This window comes from Hyperoodon ampullatus (assembly GCF_949752795.1).
Source record: "Hyperoodon ampullatus genome assembly, chromosome: X".
In the NCBI taxonomy this organism is placed as follows: Eukaryota; Metazoa; Chordata; class Mammalia; order Artiodactyla; family Ziphiidae; genus Hyperoodon; species Hyperoodon ampullatus.
In genome coordinates this window covers 72,480,540-72,507,706 of record NC_136913.1, presented here as the reverse complement: position 1 = coordinate 72,507,706, position 27,167 = coordinate 72,480,540, and the positions used below count along the sequence as shown (strand labels likewise).

General features: G+C 38.9%; 1 protein-coding gene across 1 annotated transcript; it reads left to right on the top strand.

Annotated features, from left to right (window-relative positions):
* Nucleotides 1–1,110: 1,110 nt before the first annotated feature.
* On the top strand, nt 1,111–27,167 carry SATL1 (spermidine/spermine N1-acetyl transferase like 1; the record flags this gene model as incomplete). The annotated part of the gene is made up of 7 exons (XM_079728065.1): nt 1,111–1,303; nt 6,792–6,964; nt 19,453–19,504; nt 24,947–25,027; nt 25,644–25,749; nt 26,297–26,336; nt 26,997–27,167. 7 exons carry the CDS (start codon nt 1,111–1,113, stop codon nt 27,165–27,167), a joined length of 816 nt encoding a protein of 271 aa, XP_079584191.1.

The following is a 27,167-nucleotide window of genomic DNA, read 5'->3' as shown; positions in this document are numbered from 1 at the left end:
TAACCTTTTTAAGCATTCTACTTTCTATGGTGTGGGGAAAAGGTAATAAGTGGAAGTCAGAACAGAAATAGGAAGTGAATTATTTCAGGGCTGGGTCATGGGGAAAACAGAACGTGTTAGGGCAAATATTCTTACATTTGTTGGTTAAAACAGTGGACACTCTTAGGGTGAGTGTCAAGCATATGCTCTGAGATTCCTCCTAGTTTTTTGCTTCAGCCTCTTAAGCTCTTGGGAGGAGGAAATAAAGCTCTTGGGAGGAGGAAATAAAGTGGTGCAGCGGCCCCTGCCTCGCCCCTCCCCCACCACGTGGGGGAGCACTTACACACATAAATAAGGGCACCGTGACTTCATCACTGAGACACAGTGATGGTGCAAGGTGGTGAAGCAGTAATACTCTCCTAGGGTCATTTTCTTCTTCCCCTCACTACCAGCTTGTTGGCAGGGAAAGGCCAGATGACAACCTGAAACCCAGCCAAGCCTACAGCTGTGATAGCTGGTGAGGTCAACTCCAGCAAATTGGAGGCATCAATAATCTTCTTTAGGTAGCACTCCTTTATTTTTCCCATTCTCATCTTGATAGAAGGGTATCTCGAAAAATGAATCAAGTTGAGAAAAAATAGAAACATCCTACAGCCTCCCATCACAGCACTGTAGCTAAGGGCTTCTGTTACATGAAGGCACATAGTCATTGGCCAACCCATCATCTGCCAACCCATCATCCACCAACTAGTTCTAAACCAAATAGCCCTCAGCCAACCAGACACAAATCAACTGGGTATGAATCAATCAAGTTTACCAGACATGAACAAGCCAGGCACGATCTTACTTGGTATGAACCAACTGCACATGAACCAATCAAGTGCAAGCCAACCTGACACTAACCAACTGGGTCAACCAGGCACGAGGTAACTAGGGCTGTGCCAAATAAGCATGAGGCAACCTGGCACATGCATGCAGGCCTGAGTCAACTAGGCATGAGGCAAACAGTCGTGAGCCAATCAAGCATGACCAATCAGGCACAAGTCAGCCAGGCGTGAGCCAATCAGGCATGAGTCAACTGCAACCAGACCCAAGCCAATCCAGCATGAGTGAACCAGGTATGAGGCAACCATGCCCAAGCCAATCCAGTACGAATCAACAAGGCATGAGGCAACCACGCCCGAGCCAATCAATCATGAGTCAGCCAGGCATGAGGCAACCATGCCTGAGCCAATCCAGCACAAGTCAACCAGACCCAAGCCAAACAGGCATGACAGGCAGGAGACAATCAAGCATGAGGCAACCAAGCGAGAATTCTTTCCAAGTAAGACCTGCGGAGGCTTGAGACTGCCTATGTTTTCCTCTAAGAGTTTTATAGTGTCTGGCCTTTAATCCATTTTGAGTTTATTTTTATGTATGGTGTTAGGGAGTGTTCTAATTTCATTCTTTTACATGTACCTGTTCAATTTTCACAGCACCATTTATAGAAGAGGCTGTCTTTTCTCCATTGTATATTTTTGCCTTCTTTGTCATAGATTAGGTGACCATAGGTACGTGGGTTTATCTCTGGGCTTTCTGTCCTGTTCCATTGATCTATATTTCTGTTTTAGTGCCAGTACCATACTGTCTTGATCCCTGTAGCTTTGTAGTATAGTCTGAAGTCAGGGAGCTTGATTCCTCTAGCTCCGTTTTTCTTTCTCAAGATGGCTTTGGCTATTCAGGGTCTTTTGTGTTTCCATACAAATTTTAAAATGTTTTGTTCTGGTTCTGTGAAAAATGCCTTTGGTAATTTGATAGGGATTGCATTGAATCTGTAGACTGCTTTGGGTAGTATAATCATTTTCACAAAATTGATTCTTCCAATCCAAGAACATGGTATATTTCTCCATCTGTTTGTGTCATCTTTGATTTCTTTCATCAGTATCATAATTTTCTGAGTATAGGTCTTTTGCCTCCTTAGGTAGCCCTAGGTATTTTATTCTTTTTGTTGCAATGGTAAATTAGAATGTTTCCTTAATTTCTCTTTCCAATATTTCGTTGTTAGTGTATAGGAATGCAAGAGATTTCTGTATATTAATTTTGCATCCTGTGACTTTACTGAATTCATTGATTAGCTCTAGTAGTTTTCTAGTAGCATCTTTAGAATTTTCTATGTATAGTATCATGTCATCTGCAAACAGTGACAGTTTTAGTTCTTCTTTTCCAATTTGGATTCATTGTATTTCTTTTTCTTCTCTGATTGCCATGACTAGGACTTCCTAAAGTGTGTTGAATAATAGTAGTGAGAGTGGACATCCTTGTCTTGTTCCTGATCTTAGAGGAAATGCTTTCAGTTTTGCACCATTGAGAATGATGTTTGCTGTGGGTTTGCCGTATACCATATATGGGCTTTATTACTTTGAGGTAGGTTCCATCTATGCCCACTTTCTGGAGAGTTTTCTTTTTAATAAATTGGTGTTGAATTTTGTCAAAAGCTTTTTCTGCATCTATTGAGATGATCATATGGTTTTTATTCTTCAATTTTTTTCATATGGTATATCACATTGATCGATTTGCATATATTGAAGAATCCTTGCATCCCTGGGATAAACCCCACTTGTTCAAGGTGTATGATCCCATTAATGTGTTACTGGATTCTGATTACTAGTATTTTGTCGAGGATTTTTGTGTCTATGTTCATCAGTAATATTGGCCTCTAATTTTCTTTCTTTGTGACATCTTTGTCTGGTTTTGGTATCAGGGTGATGGTGGCCTTGTAGAATGATTTTGGGAGTGTTCCTCCTTCTGTTAAATTTTGGAAGAGTTTGAGAAGGATGAGTATTAGCGATTCTCTTAATGTTTGATAGAATTTGCCTGTGAAGCCCTCTGGTCCTGGACTTTTGTTTGCTGGAAGATATTTAATCACAATTTCAATTTCAGTATTTGTGATTAGTCTGTTCATCATGTTTTCTGTTCCTTCCTGTTTCAGTCTTGGAAGGTTGTACTTTTCTAAGAATTTGTCCATTTCTTCCAGGTTGTCCATTTTATTGGCATATAGTTGCTTGTAGTAGTCTCTTATGATCCTTTTTATTTCTGTGGTGTCCATTGTAAATTCTTCTTTTTCATTTCTAATTTCATTGATTTGAGTCCTCTCCCTTTTTTCTTGATGATTTGGGTCCTCTCCCTTTTTTCTTGATGATCCTTTTTATTTCTGTGGTGTCCATTGTAAATTTTTCTTTTTCATTTCTAATTTCATTGATTGGAGTCCTTTCCCTTTTTTCTTTATGAGTCTGGCTAAAGGTTTATAAATTTTGTTTATCTTCTCAGAGAACCAGCTTTTAGTTTTATTGATCTTTGCTATTGTTTTCTTCACTTCTATTTCATTTATTTCTACTGTGATCTTTATGATTTCTTTCCTTCTACTAACTTTGAATATTTTTGTTGTTATTGTTGTGTTTCTTCTTCCTCTAGTTGCTTTAGGTGTAATATTCAGTTGTTTATTTGAAATTTTTCTTTTTTCTTGAGGTAGGATTGTATTTCAATAAACTTCCTTCTTAGAACTGCTTTCGCTGCATCCCATAGGTTTTGGGCCATCGTGTGTTTTTATCCTTTTTTTTTTCTGGGTATGTTTTGATTTCCTCTTTGATTTCTTCAGTAATCTCTTGGTTTTTTAGTAGCATATTGTTTAGCTTCCATATATTTGTATTTTTTACAGTTTTTGTTTTTCCTGTAATTGATTTCTAATCTCATAACATTGTGGTCAGATAAAATTCTTGAAACGATTTCAATTTTCTTAAATTTACAGAGGTTTGATTGCTGACCCTAGATGTGATCTATCCTGGAGAATGTTCCATGAGCACTTGAGAAGAAAGTGTATTCTGCCACTTTTGGGTGGAATGTCTTAAAATTATCAATTAAGTCTATTTGGTCTATTGTGTCATTTAAAGCTTGTGTTTCCTTTTTTATTTTCTGTCCAGATGATCTGTTAATCAGTGTAAGTGGGGTATTAATATCTCCCACTATTACTGTGTTACTGTTGATTTCCTGTTTTATGGCTGTTAGCATTTGCTTTATGTATTGCGGTGCTCCTATGTTGGTTGCATAAATATTTACAATTATCTTCCTCTTGGGTTGATCCCTTGATCATTATGCAGTGTCCTTCCTTGTCTCTTGTAATAGTCTTTATTTTAAAGTCTATTTTGTCTGAAATGAGTATTGCTACTCCAGCTTTCTTTTGATTCCCATTTGCTTGGATTATCTTATTCCATCCCCTCACTTTCAGTCTGTGTGTCCCTAGGTCTGAAGTGGGTCTCTTGGAGACAGCATATATATGGGTATTGTTTTTGGATCCATTCAGCTAGTCTGTGTCTTTTGGTTGGAGTATTTAATCCATTTACATTTAAGGTAATTATCGATATGTATGTTCCTATTACCATTTTCTTAATTGTCGTGGGTTTTTTCTTGTAGGCCTTTTCATTCTCTTGTGTTTCCTGTCTAGAGAGGTTCCTTTAGCATTTGTTGTAAAGCTGGATTGGTGGTGCTCAATTGTCTTAGGTTTTGCTTGTCCATAAAGCTTTTGATTTCTCCTTCAAATCTGAATGAGAGTGTTGCTGGGTAGAGTATTCTTGGTTTTAGGTCTTTCCCTTTTGTCAATTTGAATATATCATGTCACTCCCTTCTGGCCTGCAGAGTTTCTGCTGAGAAATCACCTGATGACCGTATTAGAGTTTTTTTGTACATTACTTGTTGCTATTCCCTTGTTGCTTTCAATATTTTTTCTTTATCTTTAATTTTTTTCAATTTGATTACTATGTGTCTCGGTGTGTTCCTCCTTAGGTTTATCCTGCCTGGGACTCTCTGCCCTTCCTGGACTTGGGTGACTGTTTCCTTTCCCATGTTAGGGAAGTTTTCAGCTATTATCTCTTCAAGTACTTTCTCAGGTTCTTTCTCTTCTCCCTCTGTTATCCCTATAATGCGAATGTTGGTTGTTTAATGTTGTCCCAGAGGTCTCTTAGACTGTACTCATTATCTTTCATTATTTTTTCTTTATTCTGCTCCTCAGCAGTTATTTCCACCATTCTATCTTCCAGCTTACTTATTGGTTCTTCTGCCTTAGTTATTCTGCTGTTGATTACTTCTAGTGTATTTTTCATTTCAGTTATTTTGTTGTTCATCACTCATTGTTTGTTCTTTAGTTCTTCTAGGTCCTTGTTAAACATTTCTTGTGTCTTCTTGATCCATGCTTCTATTCTATTTCTGAGATCTTGGAACATCTTTACTGTCATTACTCTGAATTATTTTTCAGGTAGATTGCCCATTTCCTCTTTGTTTATTTGGCCTTGTGGGATTTACCTTGCTCCTTTGTCTGCAACATATTTCTCTGTTATTTAATTTTGTCTAACCTATTGTGTTTATGGTCTCCTTCTGCAGGCTGTAGGGTCATAGTTCCTCTTGCTTCTGTTATCTGCCCCCTGGTGAGTGAGGTTGCTCCAGGGGCTTGTGTAGGCTTCCTGGTGAGAGGGACTGTTACCTGCACTCTGGTGGGTGGAGCTGAGTCTTTTCCCTCTGAAGGGCAGGGCCGTGTCAGGTGGTGTGTTTTGGAGTGTCTGTGAGCTTAGTATGACTTTAGGCAGCCTGTCTGCTGATGGCTGGGGCTGTGTTCCTGTCTTGCTGGTTGTTTGGCATGAGTTATCTTGAGCTGGAGCCTGCAGGCAGTTGTGTGGGGTTGGGTCTTGATGTTAATATGGACTTCTCCAGGAGCCTGCATGCTGAATAATATTCCCTTGGGCCAGGAATTCTCTGGTAGTTCAGTGTCCTGGACTTGGCTCTCCACTCCAGAGGCTCAGACCCAACCACTGACCAAGGAACCAAGAGCCTGCAAGCTGCACAATGTGGCCAGAGAAAAAGGAAAGAAAAGAAAAGAAAACCAACCGATAAACAAAACCCAAGACAAATAGCAAAAACAACAGCAAACAAACAGAAACAATAACAATGCTACACACACACACACAGACACACACACACACACACACACAGAAAAAATAAAATAAAATAAAATAAAACCCCTAAGAGAACAAACATACAAAAGAATTAAAAAATGAGAATAGTCAATAAGGACTAAATGAACAAGAACAAAAAATGAAAAAGAAAACAAAAACAGAAAGCAAACTAAAAAAAAAAAATGCAAACACAGGAGCTTCCCTGGTGGCACAGTGGTTGAGAGTCCGCCTACTGATGCAGGGGACATGGGTTTGTGCCCCGGTCCGGGAAGATCTCACATGCTGAGGAGCAGCTGGGCCCATGAGCCATGGCCACTGAGCTTGTGCATCTGGAGCCTGTGCTCCACAATGGGAGAGGCCACAACAGTGAGAGGCCCACGTACTGGAAAAAAAAAAAAAAACATAAAAATGATCCAAATATATAAAAAACAAAGAAAAAAATGAAAAATAAACACAAAACAACAGAAAAGTAAAGTAAAAATAGAAAAATCAAAAAATATATTAAAATTTTTATAGAATAAATAATAATAAATAATAAAAACCACAACTGAATAAAATGAAAGAAACCAATAAAAGAAGAAGAATAATATTTTCCTAGGCTCTCTGCTGTCAGTGTTCTTACTCCCACAGTCAGCTAGAGCCAAGCCCTGCCTCCCCAGGAGGCCCTCCAGTACCTCTATTTAGTTCTCTGGACCCGCTGTGGGCACTGTGGGGGCAGCTCAGACTCTGGGCTGGCCCAACTCCTGTGTGTACTTTCCCCCAAAGTCCACTGCTGCTAAAGCTAGAACAGACTCAGTTGTGAGAGCACATTTTGTCCATTCACATACTCCACAGATGCAGGGTTTACCAAGCTGATCTCGGGGATTTATTCCTCAGCTCTTGCAGCTGCACGGAGAGATTTCCATTCCTCTCCCTTAGTCGCACCACCCCTGGTTTTGACCCCACTTCTTTGGTTTTGGCCCCACCTCTCCGTGTGCACCACCCTCAGGTGCCTGTTTCTTTCCCCGGTAAGAGGGAGTGAAAGCAGCGGCTGATTGGGGCACACTTACTCACTTAGGCTGGGGAGGGGCATGGCGGCCACAACTGGGGTGTGCATGAATTGCCTGCAGATTCACAGACAGTTGCAACAGACTGGGGTGTGCTCGCTCTTGTGGGAGTGCCTCCCAGTGTCTGCTGAGGCAGGGGCTGGCATGTGGAGGCAGTGGTGGCCCTGACCCCTTGCACGCCACTCAACAATGGAGGCTTGTTTCCTAGTAGACCATGCTTCCTCTAGGGGCATTCCACCTGTGGAGCCCCTCATTCCCATCCCCTTTGTTATATATGCACAGCCAACATTGGTCCTGTCCCTGGATCTGCTTTCTTAACCCCATGCTTTAGCACTCAGCTCTCATCAGCTTTGGTGGATTCCCATTTCAGGCAGCGGTGCCCAGGGCTGATTCCCAAGGAGGCTTTGGGATGGGTGGTGCTCAGGTCCCCAGAGCCTATGTGGGTGGAGGAGGCCTTGGCTTGAGGGGCGGGCAAGGCTGCTCAGATGGGTGACCCTCCCAGTGGCTGTGGAGGCTGAAAAAGCCACCAGGTGGGAAAAAGGGTTGTAATTGTGGCTCCGCCCCTTGCACACCACTCAGCAATGATGCCTTCCTTCTATGGTGTCCCAGGCTTTATCTGCAGACTTTCCTGGCTGTGGAGCTCCTTACTCCTGTCCATTCAGGCTGTCTTTTCACAGCCAACAGCTGTCCCCTCCCTGAGTCCACACTCCAAACCTCACTTTCCAACACCCAGCCCCCCTTCGCAACAGGTGACTTATGACTCAGGCTGGAATGTGAAGAGCTGCTGTGTAGGCCATGTGTGCAGTTCTTACTTTGTCCTGCCTTCCACAGACCATCCACTGCACTCTCCTTTCATTCCCTGAATGTCCTTTTCTGTCCCACCTGCTTTCCCCACTGTGAGGGAGTTTATCTGAGTGTGGGGACCTCCCCTCACTTTCAGCTTCCCACCAGGGTTGCCGGTCCCTGTTTTGATTACTCTTTCCTTTTTTTCTTCTTTCTTTCACCCTACCCTGTTTTGAGGGGATTTTCTTGTCCTTTTAGGTGTCCAAAGTCTTCCACTAATGTTCAGCAGGTGCTCTATGAGAACTGCTCCATTTGTAGATATATTCTTGATGTACTAGTGAGGAACAATGAATTTCATGACCTCCTATTCTGCCATCTTGACTTCTCCTCAATTTTAACTTTAAAAGAGGATCTTTGATAACAGGAATGCTTAACTCAAATGAATGACCTGTCAGTGATAGAATTTCAGGTATTAATGGCTAAGATTTTAGGGTAGGGCCTCTTGTTTTGAAGACCACACCTACATGTAGAAGCTAATGATTGACTGCCCAGAAAACAATATTTATCCACAACAAATTTTCTGTATAATTTCAGACTGTTCTTTGACTACTGAAGCCCATCCACAGATAGCCTCCCAGAAGTCCAAGGAGCAGGGTTAAAAATTTCTGATTTAAAATTCATTTTAGACGCCCGGAGGAAGATGGCGGAAGAGTAAGACGCGGAGATCACCTTCCTCCCCACAGATACATCAGAAATTCATCTACACATGGAACATCTCCTACAGAACACCTACTGAACGCTGACAGAAGACCTCAGACCCCCCAAAAGGCAAGAAACTCCCCACATACCTGGGTAGGGCAAAAGAAAAAAAGAATAAACAGAGACAATAGGATAGGGACGGGACCTGCAACAGTGGGAGGGAGCCGTGAAGGAGGGAAGGTTTCTACACACTACAAGCCCCTTCGCGGGCGGAGACTGCAGGTGGCGGAGGGGGAAAGCTTCGGAATAGCGGAGGAGAGCACAGCAACAGGGGTGCGGAGGGCAAAGCGGAGAGATTCTGGCACAGAGGATCGGCGCCCTCAGGCACACACCAGCCCTAGAGGCTTGTCTGCTCGGCCGCCGGGGCGGGCGGGGCTGGGAGCTGAGGCTCGGGTATCGGCTTTCAGTCGGAGCGCAGGGAGAGGACTGGGGCTGGCGGCAGGAAGAGAGCCTGAAGGGGTTAGTGCACCACGGCTAGCCCGGAGGGAGTCCGGGGAAAGGGTCTGGAGCTACCGAAGAGGCAAGAGACTTTTTTCCCTTTTGTTTCCTGGTGCGCGAGGAGAGGGCATTAAGAGGGCTGCTTGGGGAAGCGCCAGAGACAGGCGCGAGCCGCGGGTAAGGCGCGGACCTCGGAGACGGGCGTGGGACGCTGGGGCTGCCGCCGCCGCCGCCGCCGCCGCCACCGCCGCGCGGCCTGTGTGCGAGCGCGGGTCACTGTCCGCCCCGCTTTCCGGGGGGCCTGTGCACCCCGCCACTGCCGGGGTCCCGGGACCCGGGGACGGCTTTCCCGGGAAAGCGCACGGAGCGCCACGGGCTGCTGAAAAGTCACGCCGGCCTCTGCCGCCACAGGCCCACCCCACACTGCGCGCCCCTCCCTCCCCTCTGCCTGAGTGAGCCAGAGCCCCCGAATCAGCGGCTCCTTTAAACCCATCCTGTCTGAGCGAAGAACGGACGCCCTCCGGCGACCTACGCGCAGAGTCGGGGCCAGGTCCAAGGCTGAGACCTGGGAGTTGTGAGAGCAGAGACAGGGAAATCTCTCTGTGCAGCCTCGGAGGCAGCGGATTAAAGCTCCACGGTCCATTTGATGTGCCCTGCGTCTGTGGAGTGCATGAATGGACAGCGAATCATCCCAAATTGAGGAAGTGGACTCTGAGGACAAGATTTAAGACTTTCCCCCCTTTTTCCTCTTTTTACAACGAATTATCCCAAATTAAGGAGGTGGATTTAGCAAGATTTCAGACTTCTCGCCCTTTTCCTCTTTTTACAACGAATTATCCCAAATTGAGGAGGTGGACTTGGAGAGCAAGATTTTTGATTTTTCCCCCTGCTCTCTTTTTGTGAATGTGTATGTGTAATCTTCTGTGTAAGATTCTCTCTGTATAGCTTTGCTTCCACCATATGTCCCAGGGTTCTATCGGTCCATGTTTTTTTTCAATAATTACTTTTTAATTTTAATAACGCTATTATATTTCATACTTTATTCTATTTTACTTTACCTGCTCTTTCTTTTTTTCCTACCTTCCCTTCCTCCCTCCCTCCCTCCGCTCCTCCTTTCCTTCTTTCTTTTTCTTTCCTCCCTCCCTCCCTCCCACCCTTCTTCTTTCCTCATTCTTTTTCTTTCCTTCCTCCCTCCCTCCCTCCTGTCTTTCTTTCTTTCTTTCCTTCCTCCCTCCCTCCCTTCTTCCATTCACTCTTCCTTTTGCTTTCATTCCTCCCTCCCTCCTTTCTTTCCTTCTTTCTTTCCATCCTTCCTCCCTCCTTTCTTTCTTTCTTTCTTCCTTCCTTCCTTTCTTCCCTTCTTCCTTTCTTTCCCTCTCTCTTTCTTTCTTCTACTAATTCTTTCTTTCTACTTTTTCTCCCTGTTATTCTGAGCCGGGTGGATGAAAGGCTCTTGGTGCTGCAGCCAGGAGTCAGTGCTGTGCCTCTGAAGTGGGAGAGCCAACTTCACGACACGGGTCCACAAGAGACCTCCCAGCTCCACATAATATCAAGCAGCGAAAATCTCCCAGAGATCTCCATCTCACCACCAGCACCCAGCTTCAGTCAACGACCAGCAAGCTACAGTGCTGGTCACCCTATGCCAAGCAACTAGCAAGGCAGGAACACAACCCCACCCATTAGCAGAGAGGCTACCTAAAAACATAATAAGGCCATAGGCACCCCAAAACACACCACCAGACGTGGACCTGTCCACCAGAAAGACAAGATCGAGCCTCAACCACCAGAACACAGGCATTAGTCCCCCCGACCAGGAAGCCTACACAACCTACTGAAACAACCTTAGCCACTGGGGACATACACCAAAAACAACGGGAACTACGAATCTGCAGCCTGCAAAAAGGAGACCCCAAACACAGTAACATAAGCAAAATGAGAAGACAGAAAAACACACAGCAGGTGAAGGAGCAAGATAAAAACCTACCAGACCTAACAAATGAAGAGGTAATAGGCAGTCTACCTGAAAAAGAATTCAGAATAATGATAGTTAAGCTGATCCAAGATTCTATTTCCAAGATCCATAATCTTGGAAATAGAATAGACAAAATGAAAGAAACAGTTAACAAGGACCTAGAAGAACTAAAGATGAATCAAGCATCAATTAAAAACAAAATAAATGAAATGAAAAATACTCTAGATGGGATCAATAGCAGAATAACTGAGGCAGAAGAACGGATGAGTGAGGTGGAAGATAAAATACTGGAAATAACTGCTGCAGAGAAAAATGAAGAAAAAAGAATGAAAAGAACAGAGGACAGTCTCAGAGACCTCTGGGACAACATTAAATGCACCAACATTCGAATTATAGGGGTTCCAGAAGAAGAAGAGAAAAAGAAAGGGAATGAGAAAATATTTGAAGAGATTATAGTTGAAAACTTCCCTAATATGGGAAAGGAAATAGTTAATCAAGTCCAGGAGGCACAGAGAGTCCCATACAGAATAAATCCAAGGAGAAATACACCAAGACACATATTAATCAAACGGTCAAAAATTAAACACAAAGAAATCATATTAAAAGCAGCAAGGGAAAAACAACATATAACACACAAGGGAATCCCCATCAGATTAACAGCTGATCTCTCAGCAGAAACTCTACAAGCCACAAGGGAGTGGCAGGACATAATTAAAGTGACGAAGGAGAGAAACCTGCAACCAAGATTACTCTACCCAGCAAGGATCTCATTCAGATTTGATGGAGAAATTAAAACCTTTACAGACAAGCAAAAGCTGAGAGAGTTCAGCACCACCAAACCAGCTTTACAACAAATGCTACAGGAACTTCTCTAGGCAAGAAACACAACAGAAGGAATATACCTACAATAACGAACCCAAAGCAATTAAGGAAATGGGAATAGGAACATACATATCAATAATTACCTTAAATGTAAATGGACTAAATGCTCCCACCAAAAGACACAGAGTGGCTGAATGGATACAAAAACAAGACCCATATATATGCTTTCTACAAGAGACGCACTTCAGACCTAGAGACACATACAGATTGAAAGTAAGGGGATGGAAAAAGATATTCCATGGAAATGGAAATCAAAAGAAAGCTGGAGTAGCAATTCTTATATCAGACAAAATAGACTTTAAAATAAAGACTATTAGAAGAGACAAAGAAGGACACTACATAACGATAAAGGGATCGATCCAAGAAGAAGATATAACAATTGTAAATATTTATGCACCCAACATAGGAGCACCTCAATACATAAGGCAAATACTAACAGCCATAAAAGGGGAAATCGACAGTAACACAATCATAGTAGGGGACTTTAACACCCCACTTTCACCAATGGACAGATCATCCAAAATGAAAATAAATAAGGAAACACAAGCTTTAAATGATACATTAAACAAGATGGACTTAGTTGATATTTATAGGACATTCCATCCAAAAACAACAGAATACACATTTTTCTCAAGTGCTCATGGAACATTCTCCAGGATAGATCATATCTTGGGTCACAAATCAAGCCTTGGTAAATTTAAGAAAATTGAAATTGTATCAAGTATCTTTTCCGACCACAATGCTATGAGACTAGACATCAATTACAGGAAAAGATCTCTAAAAAATACAAACACATGGAGGCTAAACAATACACTACTCAATAACGAAGTGATCACTGAAGAAATCAAAGAGGAAATTAAAAAATACCTAGAAACAAATGACAATGGAGACACGGCGACCCAAAACCTATGGGACGCAGCAAAAGCAGTTCTAAGGGGGAAGTTTATAGCAATACAATCCCACCTTAAGAAACAGGAAACATTTCAAGTAAACAACCTGACCCTGCACCTAAAGCAATTAGAGAAAGAAGAACAAAAAACCCCCAAAGTTAGCAGAAGGAAAGAAATCATAAAGATCAGATCAGAAATAAATGAAAAAGAAATGAAGGAAACGATAGCAAAGATCAACCAAACTAAAAGCTGGTTCTTTGAGAAGATAAACAAAATTGACAAACCATTAGCCAGACTCATCAAGAAAAGAAGGGAGAAGACTCAAATCAATAGAATTAGAAATGAAAAAGGAGAAGTAACAACTGACACTGCAGAAATACAAAAGATCATGAGAGATTACTATAAGCAACTCTATGCCAATAAAATGGACAACCTGGAATAAATGGACAAATTCTTAGAAATGCACAACCTGCCAAGACTGACTCAGGAAGAAATAGAAAATATGAATAGACCAATCACAAGCACTGAAATTGAAACTGTGATTAAAAATCTTCCATCAAACAAAAGCCCAGGACCAGATGGCTTCACAGGCGAATTCTATCAAACATTTAGAGAAGAGCTAACACCCATCCTTCTCAAACTCTTCCAAACAATATCAGAGGAAGGAACACTCCCAAACTCACTCTACGAGGCCACCATCACCTTGATACCAAAACCAGGCAAGGATGTCACAAAGAAAGAAAACTACAGGCCAATATCACTGATGAACATAGATGCAAAAATCCTCAACAAAATACTAGCAAACAGAATCCAACAGCACATTAAAAGGATCATACACCATGATCAAGTGGGGTTTATTCCAGGAATGCAAGGATTCTTCAATATATGCAAATCAATCAATGTGATACACCATATTAACAAGTTGAAGGAGAAAAACCATATGATCATCTCAATAGATGCAGAGAAAGCTTTCGACAAAATTCAACACCCATTTATGATAAAAACCCTGCAGAAAGTAGGCATAGAGGGAACTTTCCTCAACATAATAAAGGCCATATATGACAAACCCACAGCCAACATTGTCCTCAATGGTGAAAAACTGAAACCATTTCCACTAAGATCAGGAACAAGACAAGGCTGCCCACTCTCACCACTCTTATTCAACATAGTTTTGGAAGTTTTAGCCACAGCAATCAGAGAAGAAAAGGAAATAAAAGGAATCCAAATTGGAAAAGAAGAAGTAAAGCTGTCACTGTTTGCAGATGAGATGATACTATACATAGAGAATCCTAAAGATGCTACCGAAAAACTACTAGAGCTAATCAATGAATTTGGTAAAGTAGCAGGATACAAAATTAATGTACAGAAATCTCTGGCATTCCTGTACACTAATGATGAAAAATCTGAAAATGAAATCAAGAAAACACTCCCATTTACCATTGCAACAAAAAGAATAAAATATCTAGGAATAAACCTACCTAAGGAGACAAAAGACCTGTATGCAGAAAATTATAAGACACTGATGAAAGAAATTAAAGATGATACAAATAGATGGAGAGATATACCATGCTCGTGGATTGGAAGAATCAATATTGTGAAAATGACTCTACTACCCAAAGCAATCTACAGATTCAATGCAATCCCTATCAAACTACCACTGGCATTTTTCACAGAACTAGAACAAAAAATTTCAAAATTTGTTTGGAAAAACAAAAGACCCTGAATAGCCAAAGCAATCTTGAGAACGAAAAACGGAGCTGGAGGAATCAGGCTCCCTGACTTCAGACTATACTACAAAGCTACAGTAATTAAGACAGTGTGGTACTGGCATAAAAACAGAAAGACAGATCAGTGGATCAGGATAGAAAGCCCAGAGATAAACCCATGCACATATGGCCAACTTATCTTTGATAAAGGAGGCAGGAATGTACAGTGGAGAAAGGACAGCCTCTTCAATAAGTGGTGCTGGGAAAACTGGACAGGGACATGTAAAAGTTTGAGATTAGATCATTCCCTAACACCATACACAAAAATAAGCTCAAAATGGATTCAAGACCTAAATGTAAGGCCAGAAACTATCAAACTCTTAGAGGAAAACATAGGTAGAACACTCTATGACATAAATCACAGCAAGATCCTTTTGGACCCACCTCCTAGAGAAATGGAAATAAAAACAAAGATAAACAAATGGGACCTAATGAAACTTCAAAGCTTTTGCACAGCAAAGGAAACCATAAACAAGACCAAAAGACAACCCTCAGAATGGGAGAAAATATTTGCAAATGAAGCAACTGACAAAGGATTAATCTCCAAAATTTATAAAGAGCTCATGCAGCTCAATAGCAAAAAAACAAACAACCCAATCCAAAAATGGGCAGAAGACTTAAATAGGCATTTCTCCAAAGAAGATATACAGACTGCCAACAAACACATGAAAGCATGCTCAACATCATTAATCATTAGAGAAATGCAAATCAAAGCTACAATGAGATATCATCTCACACCAGTCAGAATGGCCATCATCAAGAAATCTAGAAACAATAAATGCTGGAGAGGGTGTGGAGAAAAGGGAACACTCTTGCACTGCTGGTGGGAATGTGAATTGGTACAGCCACTATGGAGAACAGTATGGAGGTTCCTTAAAAAACTACAAATAGAACTACCATATGACCCAGCAATCCCACTACTAGGCATATAACCTGAGAAAACCATAATTCAAAAAGAGACATGTACCAAAATGTTCATTGCAGCTCTATTCACAATAGCCCGGAACTGGAAACAACCTAAGTGTCTATCATCGGATGAATGGATAAAGAAGATGTGGCACATATATACAATGGAATATTACTCAGCCATAAAAAGAAACGAAACTGAACTATTTGTAATGAGGTGGATAGACCTAGAGTCTGTCATACAGAGTGAAGTAAGTCAGAAAGAGAAAGACAAATACCGTATGCTAACACATATATATGGAATTTAAAAAAAAATGTCATGAAGAACCTAGGGGTAAAACGGGAATAAAGACACAGACCTACTTGAGAATGGACTTGAGGATATGGGGAGGGGGAAGGGTAAGCTGTGACAAAGCGAAAGAGAGGCATGGACATATATACACTACCAAACGTAAGGTAGATAGATAGCGGGAAGCAGCCACAGAGCACAGGGAGATGAGCTCGGTGCTTTGTGACCACCTGGAGGGGTGGGATGGGGAGGGTAGGAGGGAGGGAGATGCATGAGGGAAGGGATGTGGGAACAGATGTATATGTATGACTGATTCACTTTGTTATAAAGCAGAAACTAATAAAAAAATTCATAGCTACATTAAATAAAGTTTTAACCTTCTTAAAAAAAATAAAATAAAATAAAATTCATTTTAATGATTTTCCTGGAAATCATCCCAGTGCAGTAAAAGTGACAAACTATTAGACATACTTCAGCTACTGTGCTGAAGTTCTGTGGCACTCAAGGCAATCATGTATGTAATGCACAACCTAAACAATTCCATATAAATGCAGTAATGTAGATTTTTTAAGAGTAAATATGTGGCTGGAACAAGGCACAGGTTATAGGTAAGGGAAACTTGTAAAAGAGTTTTGTAATGGAACTGTTTCCATATATATATATATATATATATATATATATATATATATATATATATATATAATTAAATTAGGCCAAGTTTCTGTCCCCTTTGATCGGAGCATGTATTTTTTTTTTTTTTTTTTTTGTGGTACGCGGGCCTCTCACTGTTGTAGCCTCTCCCGTTGTGGAGCACAGGCTCCAGACATGCAGGCTCAGCAGCCATGGCTCATGGGCCCAGCCACTCCATGGCATGTGGGATTCTCCCGGACTGGGCATGAACCCGTGTCCCCTGCATCAGCAGGCGGATTCTCAACCACTGCGCCACCAGGGAAGCCCCCAGGGCATGTATTTTAATGGACAAAATAAAATACCAGAAGTTTTCTAGTGAAATCTATCTGGTGAAATGATGCTAGGCCTGGTTACAGATATGTAAGAACTGGGTTATCTATCTTCCCATGCCTTCCATTGTATTCTATCCCCAAAAGTTCCCACATCATTTCTCTAACTGGCATTAATCCGCATGACTAGGTCATCCATCAAAATACTATGCTGAACATGTTAATTATTCTAGAAGCACATTTTTCCAGGTAGAAAATAATTTTAAAGGTTTATTTTTTCTTAGTTTAGTATCTGACACCCAGTTGGCAATTAATAAATTTATTATTGAACGACAGTGAATCTTTCTATCCGGAAAACTTACCTTCCTTATCTTTCCAAACAGTGCCCATTGTTATCACCAAGGGAAAAATACACCACTAGATTCTCCGACTTCAGTGAACCTGTATCTGTGAAGTTCCTAACCACATTTACTTTTGAATTTGCCTCATGTTCCTGAATATACACTAGATGTTTCTTGGAAACAATTCTAATGAACATTCAGTGTAGAAAAATAATAGAGAAGCTAAATTACTCTGCATCACAGACATGAATATAATGATTAATCAGCTTTGGGATGTTATTCTCTGATACATACATGTCCATTCACCCTAACTCCTGTTCATTGATAAGTTTTCAAAGCATTCTCTCTTTTCTTTGCAAGGGACTTACTAGACTTTGCCATCTACAAACTGTTTCCATCTACATATATATGTGTAATATATATATATATATATATACACATATATATACATATATATATATATATATAACTCATATATATATAAATACTCATTCCTTAACTGAGTATTTGCAGGTTTTACTTACTGTCCTGCCACTAAAATTCTTCCAACCATCCTTTGTATGAATCTGTTTTATCCTATTCTTAATCACCACACCACAGCATTATTTGGGGATCTAGTCACTTTATGGCTAGGCAGCTATAACTTTTTGCTTACCAGACTTTCCATTTAAAGCCTTTTATTATGGTGGTTCTCAAACTGTGGTTTTTGGACCACTGGTGATCCATAAGAAGGACTGTGTACTATTAATATCTGATTTTTGTTCTTTATGAAAACATTGAGTGCATACTAAGGGAAGGCCATGTGCTAAGTACTATAAATGATATCAGATTATTAAATTATAGTCCCTGCCCTCAAAGAGCTTACAGTGTCTTAGGGAAGGTGCTCAAAACAGCAGCCAAGATGCTCAAATTCCACTGGGCTCTGGTTGTACTGAGAATAAAATCCAAATTTCTTAGCAACGCTGTACATTATCTGGCCCTTGCTGTCTTCCTTATATATTTTATACATTTTTTCCATTATAAATTTAATGCAATTCCAGTCAAAATCTCCAAATTTTCACGTGGAAGAATAAACATGTGACTGTTTCTAGAAAAATTCCAAAAAGAAGAGTGATGAAGGGAGATGATCCTTATCAGATATTATAAAACTGTAAGTAATTAAAATACTATGGTAATCTATTACCATAGATGCAGAGATAGATCATTGGAACAGAATGGAGAGTCCAGAAATTCTGTTAAGTATATATGAGAGTGTAGTACATGATAAAATGGACACTTCAAGTCAGTTAATAAAAGATGGGTTATTAAATAAACAGTGTTGGAATAACTGGGAGAAAAAGATAAAGGTGAAATTCCACCTTCTTACATACACACACACAAACAAAACCAAATTAATCAAGTTAATATAAGGAATTTAAAACAGATTGGTGGTTGTTAGAGGGTTGTTAGAGGTAGGGGTGGGGGAAATGGGTGAAGGTAGTTAACAGGTAAAGGTTTCCAGGTATAAGATAAATAAGCTCTGGGGATGTCATGTACAGTATGGTGACTATAGTTAACAAAACCATAGTGTATATTTGAAAGTTATTAAGAGAGTAGATCTTAAAAGTTCTCATCACAAGAAATAAATTGCAACTATGTGAGATCATTGATGTTAAGTAACCTTATCGTGGTAATCATTTCACAATATATACATACATCAAATCATTACATTGCCCACCTTGGACTAATACAATGTTATATGTCAGTTATATCTTAATAAAACTGGAAAAAAATTAAGAAGGGAACAAAAGTGACTATTTTTATAATCCCAAAGTGGGGATTGCCCTTCCAAGCTTGAGATCCAAACTATGAAGAATTCACTTGAATGTGTAGAATTATTTTAAAAAGCCAAATAAACAAAGCCTAAAGTTAAATTGGGAAGAACACCTCACAAGCAAATACAACAGACTTCTCCATAAAGTCTATGAGCTTTTTAATACATAGACTTTGTGATATCTACCTTGAATGCTCAGAAAAACTTGGCTTTACTTCCTGATTTCTGGTTGTATTCAAGGCTAGTTACCTAGACAGTTGACCTTCACAGGAATGATGTATCGACATAGTTAATCTTCTCTCTATATATTCTCTTGTTGCATATGCTGTTTTGGTTTTTAAGTTTCTATATGACTGGAGTTAAGTCTGACTCACTTTTAATACTACCCAGGACATCGTACGTTAATAAATACTCAATAAAAGCTTCATGCTTATCATCTTTAGAATTTGTTACTAGGAATTCTCTGGTGGTCCACTGGTTAGGACTTGGCACTTTCACTGCCGTGGCCCAGGTTCAATCTCTGGTCAGGGAACTAAGATCTCACAAGGCGCTCAGTACAGCCAAATACTAATACTAATACTAATAATTTAAAAAGTAATTTAAAAAATGTGTTACTAAACCAAAAACTGAAAGTTTTCTCTACTTTGACAGGAATTGGCTGCCTGTGAAAACATGCTAGGTGCAATGAAGTTAACAGCAAAGGGTAAGATGTTTATGGTATTTTCAGAGCTAGAAAAAGAAGCATGGCATAATGTATGCACAAAGCACTACTTGTACCTAGATATGTGGACACTGCTGTCCTTGGTACACAAAGAAGTTGTCATTAATAGTATTTAGATATACAGGGCAAAAGTTTGTATAAAAAGCTATTGTTTAATAGCTTTGTCAGTGCACCACTATTTTATATTTTCCTCATTTTTAAACTATGAAATTGATAGTTAAGAGCTTTTACATCTTTACAGTGTCAATAAATTTCAACTAATTTTGGAAATGTAAAATGAGAAGTGTAGTTGGTCAAAGACAATATAATTTAATGCCCAATGTTAGTAGTAGCTTGATAGGATGAAATGGATAAAAGCAAAATGACTTAAAAGTATTTTCAAGATATTTACTACATTTTTGAAAGCCAGCAGTATTAATAGCCAAAGCTAGTGTTTTATGATGAATTGCAACATTTTAGGCAGGAAATGTGAACACTGAGAGAAGAGATGATTAAAGTGTACAGACAATCCCTGACTTACTTATGGTATGACTTTGAACAATTTTTCAACTTTATAAAGCAATACGCATTCAGTAGAAACTGTACCTCAAATTTTGAATTTTGTCCTTTCCCTGGGCTAGCTATATGCAATCGGATATTCTCTTATGATGCTGGGCAGCAGCAGTGAGCCACAGCTCCTAGTCAGCCATGTGATCATGAGGGTAAATAACTGATACTTACAAACATTCTGTACCCATACAACCATTCTGTTTTCACTTAGTATTCAATAAATTACATGAGATATTTGAACTTTATTATAAAATAGGCTTTGTGTTAGATGATTTTGCCCAACTCTAAGCTAATGCAAGTGCTCTGAGCAGGTTTAAGGTAGGTCAGGCTAAGCTATGATGTTTGATAGGTTAGGTGTATTAAATGCATTTTCGACTTTTATGACATTTTCACCTTATGATGGGTTTATCAGGATGTAACCCTATTGTAGGTCAAGGAAAGTCAGTATAAAATTATACACTTGGAATTCTAAATGAATTTGAGGATCAGCTTTACCACTCCTGTAAAAAAAGATGTTAGAATTTTGATAGGGACGACATTGAATCTTTAGATCACTTTGGGTACTATTGACATCTTAACAATGTTAAGTCTTATCTATGAACACGGGATATCTTTTAATTTATTTAGGTCTTTAACTTCTTTCAGCAATGTTTTATAGTTTTTAATATGCAAGTATTTCACCTCCTTGCATAGATTTTTTCCTAGGTATTTAATTATTTTAGAGGTGATTGTAAATGGAATTGCTTTTTAAATTTACTTTTTGGTTTGTGCTTTGCTGGTGTATAGAAATAAAACTGATTTTTTTGTTGTTGATCTTGTAGTCTGCAACTTTAATGAATTGATTTATTAATGTTAGTAGCTATCTTTTGGATTCTTTGGGATTGTCAATCAGTAGGATCATGTCATCTGCAAATAGAGATAATTTTACCTCTTCCTTTCTAATTTGGATGGCTTTTATTTCTTTTTCTTGTCTAATAGCTCTATCTATAACTTCCAGTACAATGTTGAATAGCAGTGGTGAGAGTGGGCATCCTTGTCTTGTTCCTAATCTTAGGGGGAATGCTTTCAGTCACTCACCATTAAAGTTAACTTTTTAGAAAAATACGTACCCATTATCATGTTGAGGAATTTCCCTCTATTCCCAGTTTTCTAAGGGCTTTCATCATAAAAGGGTGTTGGATTTTGTCAATTGCCTTTTCTGCACCAATTGAGATGGTCATGTGTTTTTTTTCCCCATTTGATTGATTTCCTTATGTTGAACCATCCTTTCGTTCCTAGGATGAATCACTTGGTCATAGTGAATGATCCTTTTAATATGCTGTTGAGTTCAATTTGCTATTTTGTTGAGTATTTTTGCATCTATATTGATAAGAGCTATTTATTTGCCTTTTTTCTGCTAGCTTTGAGCTTAGCTTACTCCTTTTTCTAGTTTTTAATGTGTAAGGTTAGGTCACAGCTTGAGATCTTTTTTCCTTCCTCCCTCCCTTCCTTCCCTTTCTTCCCTTCTTTCTTTCTTTCTTTCTTTCTTTCCTTCCTTCCTTTTTCTTTCTTTCCTTTATTTCTCCCTTTCCTTTCCTTTCCTTCCTTCCTTTCCTCCCTCCCTCCTTTTTCCTTCCTTTCTTCCTTCCTTCTTTCCTTTCTGTCTTTCTTTCCTTCCCTCCCTCCCTTCCTTTTTTAATGTTGGAATTTTCAACCATAAGTTCCCTTCTGAGGACTTCTTTCACTGCATCCCATAAGTTTTATATATTGCTTTCATTCTCATTTATCTCTGTTTTCTAATTTCTCTTGTTATTTCTACTTTGAGCCAAAGTTGTTTGAGTGCGTTGTTTCATTTCCACATATTTGTGAATTTCCTAGTTTCCTTCTGTCAGTTTCTAGTTTCAATCCATTATGATTGGAGAAGGTACTTTGTATGGTTTCAATCTTTCAAAATGTATTAAGACTTGCTTTTTGGCCTAACATATGGTCTATCCTAGAGAAAGTTCAAGAAAAATGTGTATTATGTTGTTGGGTGGGATGCACTGTATATTTCTGTTAGGTCCAATTGATCTATAGTTTCGTTCAAATAATCTATTAACATATTTATCATTGGTCTGTTTGTTCAGTACATTATTGAAATTGATGTAATGAAGTTTCCTAATATTATTTTAGAATTGTCTCTTTCTATCTTCAATTCTGTCAATATTTGCTTCATATATTTTGGAGCTCTGATGTTTGGTGCATAAATGTTTATAAATGTTATATCTTCTTGGTAAACTGAACCTTCTATCACTATATAATATCCTTCTCTCTGGTAAGAGTTTTTTACTTAAAGTCTATTTTGTCTTATATTAGTACAGCCATCCCAGCTTTTTTTTTTTTTTTTTTTTTTTTTTTTTTGCGGTACGTGGGCCTCTCACTGTTGTGGCCTCTCGTGTTGCGAAGCACAGACTCCAGACACGCAGGCTCAGTGGCCATGGCTCACGGGCCTAGCCGCTCCGTGGCATGTGGGATCTGCATCGGCAGGCGGACTCTCAACCACTGCACCACCAGGGAAGCCCCCAGCTTTCTTTTGATTACTATTTTCATGAAATGTTTTTTTCCATCATTTCACTATCAACCTTCTTGTTTTGTTTTTTTTTAATCTAAAGTAAGTCTCTTACAGACAGCATATAGTTGGATCATTTTTAAAAGTTCATTCTGCTAATCTCTCTTTTGATTAGAGCATTTAATCTATTTATATTTCAAGTAATTACTGATAAGGAGGGACTTCTGACATTTTCCTGTTTGTTTTCTATATAGTTTTTTGTCCTTCATTTCCAACATTGCTACCTTCTTTTGTATTTAGTTGATTTTTGTAGTAAAATGTTTTGATTCCCTTCTCATTTCCTTATGTGTATATTCTATAGACATTTTATTTGTTGTTATCATGGGGATTAAATTTAACATCTTAAAGTTATAACAAAAAATTTGAATTTATACTAGCTTGATTTCAATAGCATACAAAAACTCTTCTCCTATACATGTCAATTCCCTTTTCATGTTATTGATGTCACAGATTACATCTTTATACATTGTGTGCCCAAGAACACACATTAATGACTAATTTTATGCACTTGTCTTTTAAATCATGTAGAAAATAAAAAGAACTACAAATTTAAAATAACACTAGTTCTTTATAATTGCCCATGTATTTACCTTTAACTAGGCACCATTACCTTTATCTTTATTTCTTCATATGGTTTTGAGTTACTACCTATTTTCCTTCCATTTTAACCTGAAGGACTCCTTTTAGCATTTTATGCAGGGCAGGTCTAGAGATAACAAACTTCCTCAGGTTCTTTGTTTGGGGGGGCATGAGTCTGGGGATATCTTAATTTCTCCTTCATTTTTGAAGGACAGTTTTGGTGGATACAGAATTCTTGGTTGACAAGTTTCTGCACTTCTCCCCTTCTTCCCTGTCCCCAGTACTTTGAGTATATCAATCCACTGCCTTCTGGCTTCCAAGGTTTCTGATGAGAAATCAGATGATAATCCTATTGAAGATCGATTGTATGTGACAAGTTACTTCTGCCTTGCTGCTTTCAAGATTTTCTCTTTGTCTTTCAACAGTTTGATTACGTGTCTTGGTGTTGACTTTTTGTGGTTTATACCACTTGGAGTTTGTTGAACTTGGATTTGTAGATGTCTTGCATCAAATCTGTGAAGTTTTCAGTTGTTATTCAAATATTATTTTTTCCTTTCTCTCTCCTCTTCTGAGAGTCCCATAATTTGTATCTTGGTCCATTTGATGGTGTTCCACAGATACCTTAGGTTCTTTGCTTTTCTTCATCTTTTTTGTTCCTCAGACTTGATAATTTCAATTGTCCTATCTTCAAGTTAACTCATTCTTTCTTCTTCTTGCTTAGAAATTCTGCTTTTGAACCCCTAGAGTGCACTTCTCATTTATTATACTTTTCAGCTTCAGAGTTTTTTGATGGGGATTCATTTTTTTTTATAATTTCTATTTATTGGTATTCTTATTTTGTTTATACATCTTTTTCTTGTCTTTGTGCATGCCAATCTTTAGCTCTTTTAACACCTTTAAGACAGTTGTTTTAAAGTCTCTGTTTAGTAAGTCTGACATCTGGGGCTCCTCCGGTATGTTTTCTGTTAATTTACTTGGTTCCTTTGAATGGGCTATACTTTCCAGTTTCTTTGTATGCACTGTGATTTTTTGTTGTTGAAAACTGGACATTTTAATCTTATAATGTGTTAACTCTTGAAATCAAATTCTCTTGCTTCCTCAGGGTTGGCTGTTTTTTAATTGTTATAGGGTGCCTGTGTCAGAGATCAATCTGAGTTAAATGTTTAAAGGTAGTTTAAGGTGTTTTCTAAGTCTGTGTCTTTCCCTGATCATGCATGGTGGCTTTCTGGATTCTCCTGTATACATGGTTGTTATTGAATGTCTAACAAAACTGGTGTGGCTCCTTTAAATATCCCGGAAGCTGCTTTAGTTGGTGGAGGTTAGAAAAATGGCGGCCAACCTCTAAGTCCTCACCTCAGCATTGAGAGTAGCAATCCACTCCAGCAATTCAGGAGTCTCAGCAGTCCCTACAGTTGCCTGCCGTGAGATGAGGTAGGACATGATGGAGTGAGGGGTGTGTGCTTGGAAGCCACCACTGGGCTGATGGCTGAATTTTGCCGAAATTAACTGCAGTTTACCAGCCAAGCTGTCCTCTGGAAGTTGTAAGTATTGAAATAAACTCTAGTGTTCCAAAATATTAACTTCAGGCAGTTAATGCCAGTACAGTTGTTGTATAGGCGAAGAAAGGAACTCTGGTGCTGCCAACTCCATCATCTTCCTTTTCCCTACTGTAAATTTTCTAATATATTTTATGTGAATTGATATTTCAGATGTACTCAGGGGTGGCTTTGGGGACAATCCCCTTTTCTACTGCTTGACTGCAGAAGTACACAATCATCAAAAAACATCAGGTAAGGGCTTCCCTGGTGGCGCAGTGGTTGAGAGTCCGCCTGCCGATGCAGGGGACACGGGTTCGTGCCCCGGTCCGGGAAGATCCCACATGCCGTGGAGCCGCTAGGCCCGTGAGCCATGGAGGCTGAGCCTGCGTGTCCGGAGCCTGTGCTCCGCAATGGGAGAGGCCACAACAGTGAGAGGCCCGCGTACAGCAAAAAAAAAAAAAAAAACATCAGGTAAAATAAACCTTCCTTTTTCAATTTAATCTAGAGTATATTTTCACTATCCTGAAAACAAAGTACAGTTTGATAGCATATAATTACTACTAAGCACAGGAGAAGAGCGTAAGTACATAAACTGAGTCTTGTTTTTAAGAGAAAATGTATGGTAGGTACTTATGTTTGTAAATGCATTGAAAAAAAATTTAGGAAGAATATACTCCACACTGTTAAAAGATGGGTTATCTCTTAAAGGTTGTATTATAAAGGACTTAAACCTTCTACATTATACATTTCTGTATTGCTTGAAATTTTGTCCAGCAAGCTTTTATTACTTTAATAGTTATTTTGGAGGAAAGAACATTACAAGATTCAAAGCATTAACCTCTTTATACCCTCTCTTTCCTCTTCCTAGGCAAAGTGACTGTTGGATTTGCCATGTACCACTTTACATACGACCCATGGATTGGCAAGTTACTTTACCTAGAGGACTTTTTTGTCATACAAGCTTACCAAGGTCAGTAACACTTATAGTATTACTTATAGTTTAAAAATTAAAATGGTATATTTTAATTTAAGGAGAGTTAGTATAAATGTGTTTAAGCTAGTTTATGTAACTCATTTCTATTTCACGAGCCTGATCACTATCCTAGTTATCCTTGCATATGGTGAAGACTCAATCACAGATTAGAAAAATATTCATTAGTTCCCATCAAGGCTTGAATAAGCCAAGTTATCAAAGCTATACTTTCATGTTTAAAATGTGCTTTTACATTTTGTGTTGGTTTGCCTAAAATGAATAAGAAATGTATTCTGTGATAAGATGATAGTGATGGGGACACATTACCTCTTCACTGATCTTTAAAGTAAATCAAAAATCTTTTCCATTACCTTTGGAACCACATGCCAATTAGGAAAAAGATATGAAAAACATTCACGAGTTGAATTTCAACACAAGCTATTACAAATATATAACAACCAGATACAGGGTTTAAAGTAAAGCAAATAACTTGTTAAATGGTGTTTTTCAACTTATTTTTTTTCATTTTGCATTATCTATTTTAAAAGTTTAGGTATTGGAGCTGAAATGCTGAAGAGGCTAGGTCAGGTTTATATTACAGTTAGTATTCTTATTCTATATGCTATCCTTATCTTCATCAAATGTTATTATTAAACATGGCATAAATTAGATAATTTATCTTAACTTCTGAACATAATCTCAAAATGTGCTTAATTTTTTATTCTAATTACACTGGATCTTCAAATCAGATATTCATACAGGTCATAACTGAGTTATGTTTAATTACGAGTTGTGTTCTATATAACACACAACCACATTATATACCTTTGTGCTACAAAGCAGAAGTAAGCAAAAGGGAGATTAGAAGGCAATTTTACCCATAAAATAAGTCTACAGTATGAATAGGAGAACAGTATAAAATATTCTTTTATATTTTGGAAATACACATGAGAATTTTAGGTAAACTTTTTCTATAGAATAAAGAAAAAAATAGTGAAGTAGATTTATAGAAAACCAATAAGTAGACTTTGCAAATGTGTTTTGGACTTCTAAAGAAAGTATTTAAAACTTGACAGGACTTTTTTTCTTTTTACAGATTTAGAGAAGTCCAAGAGATAACTATTGTATTATTTTTTGGGAGTATTTTACACACACACACAGTGCCTTGCATACAGACCATTAATAAAATAAATGTACTAATGAAGATTATACTTTCAATAACAGTAATATCCATTTGTTTTTAAACAGATAGCCATCAGAAGCCAATGTAACTGCATGAACTTTCTAGTTGTCATTTGGAACCAGGCTTCTACTGACTACTACACTTGTCGAGGGGCTTTAGACCTTTCCTCCAAGGAGGGCAGGCATCAGTTCAGGTTTAACAGAGAAGAACTCATGGACATGGCAGGGGAAGAGTGA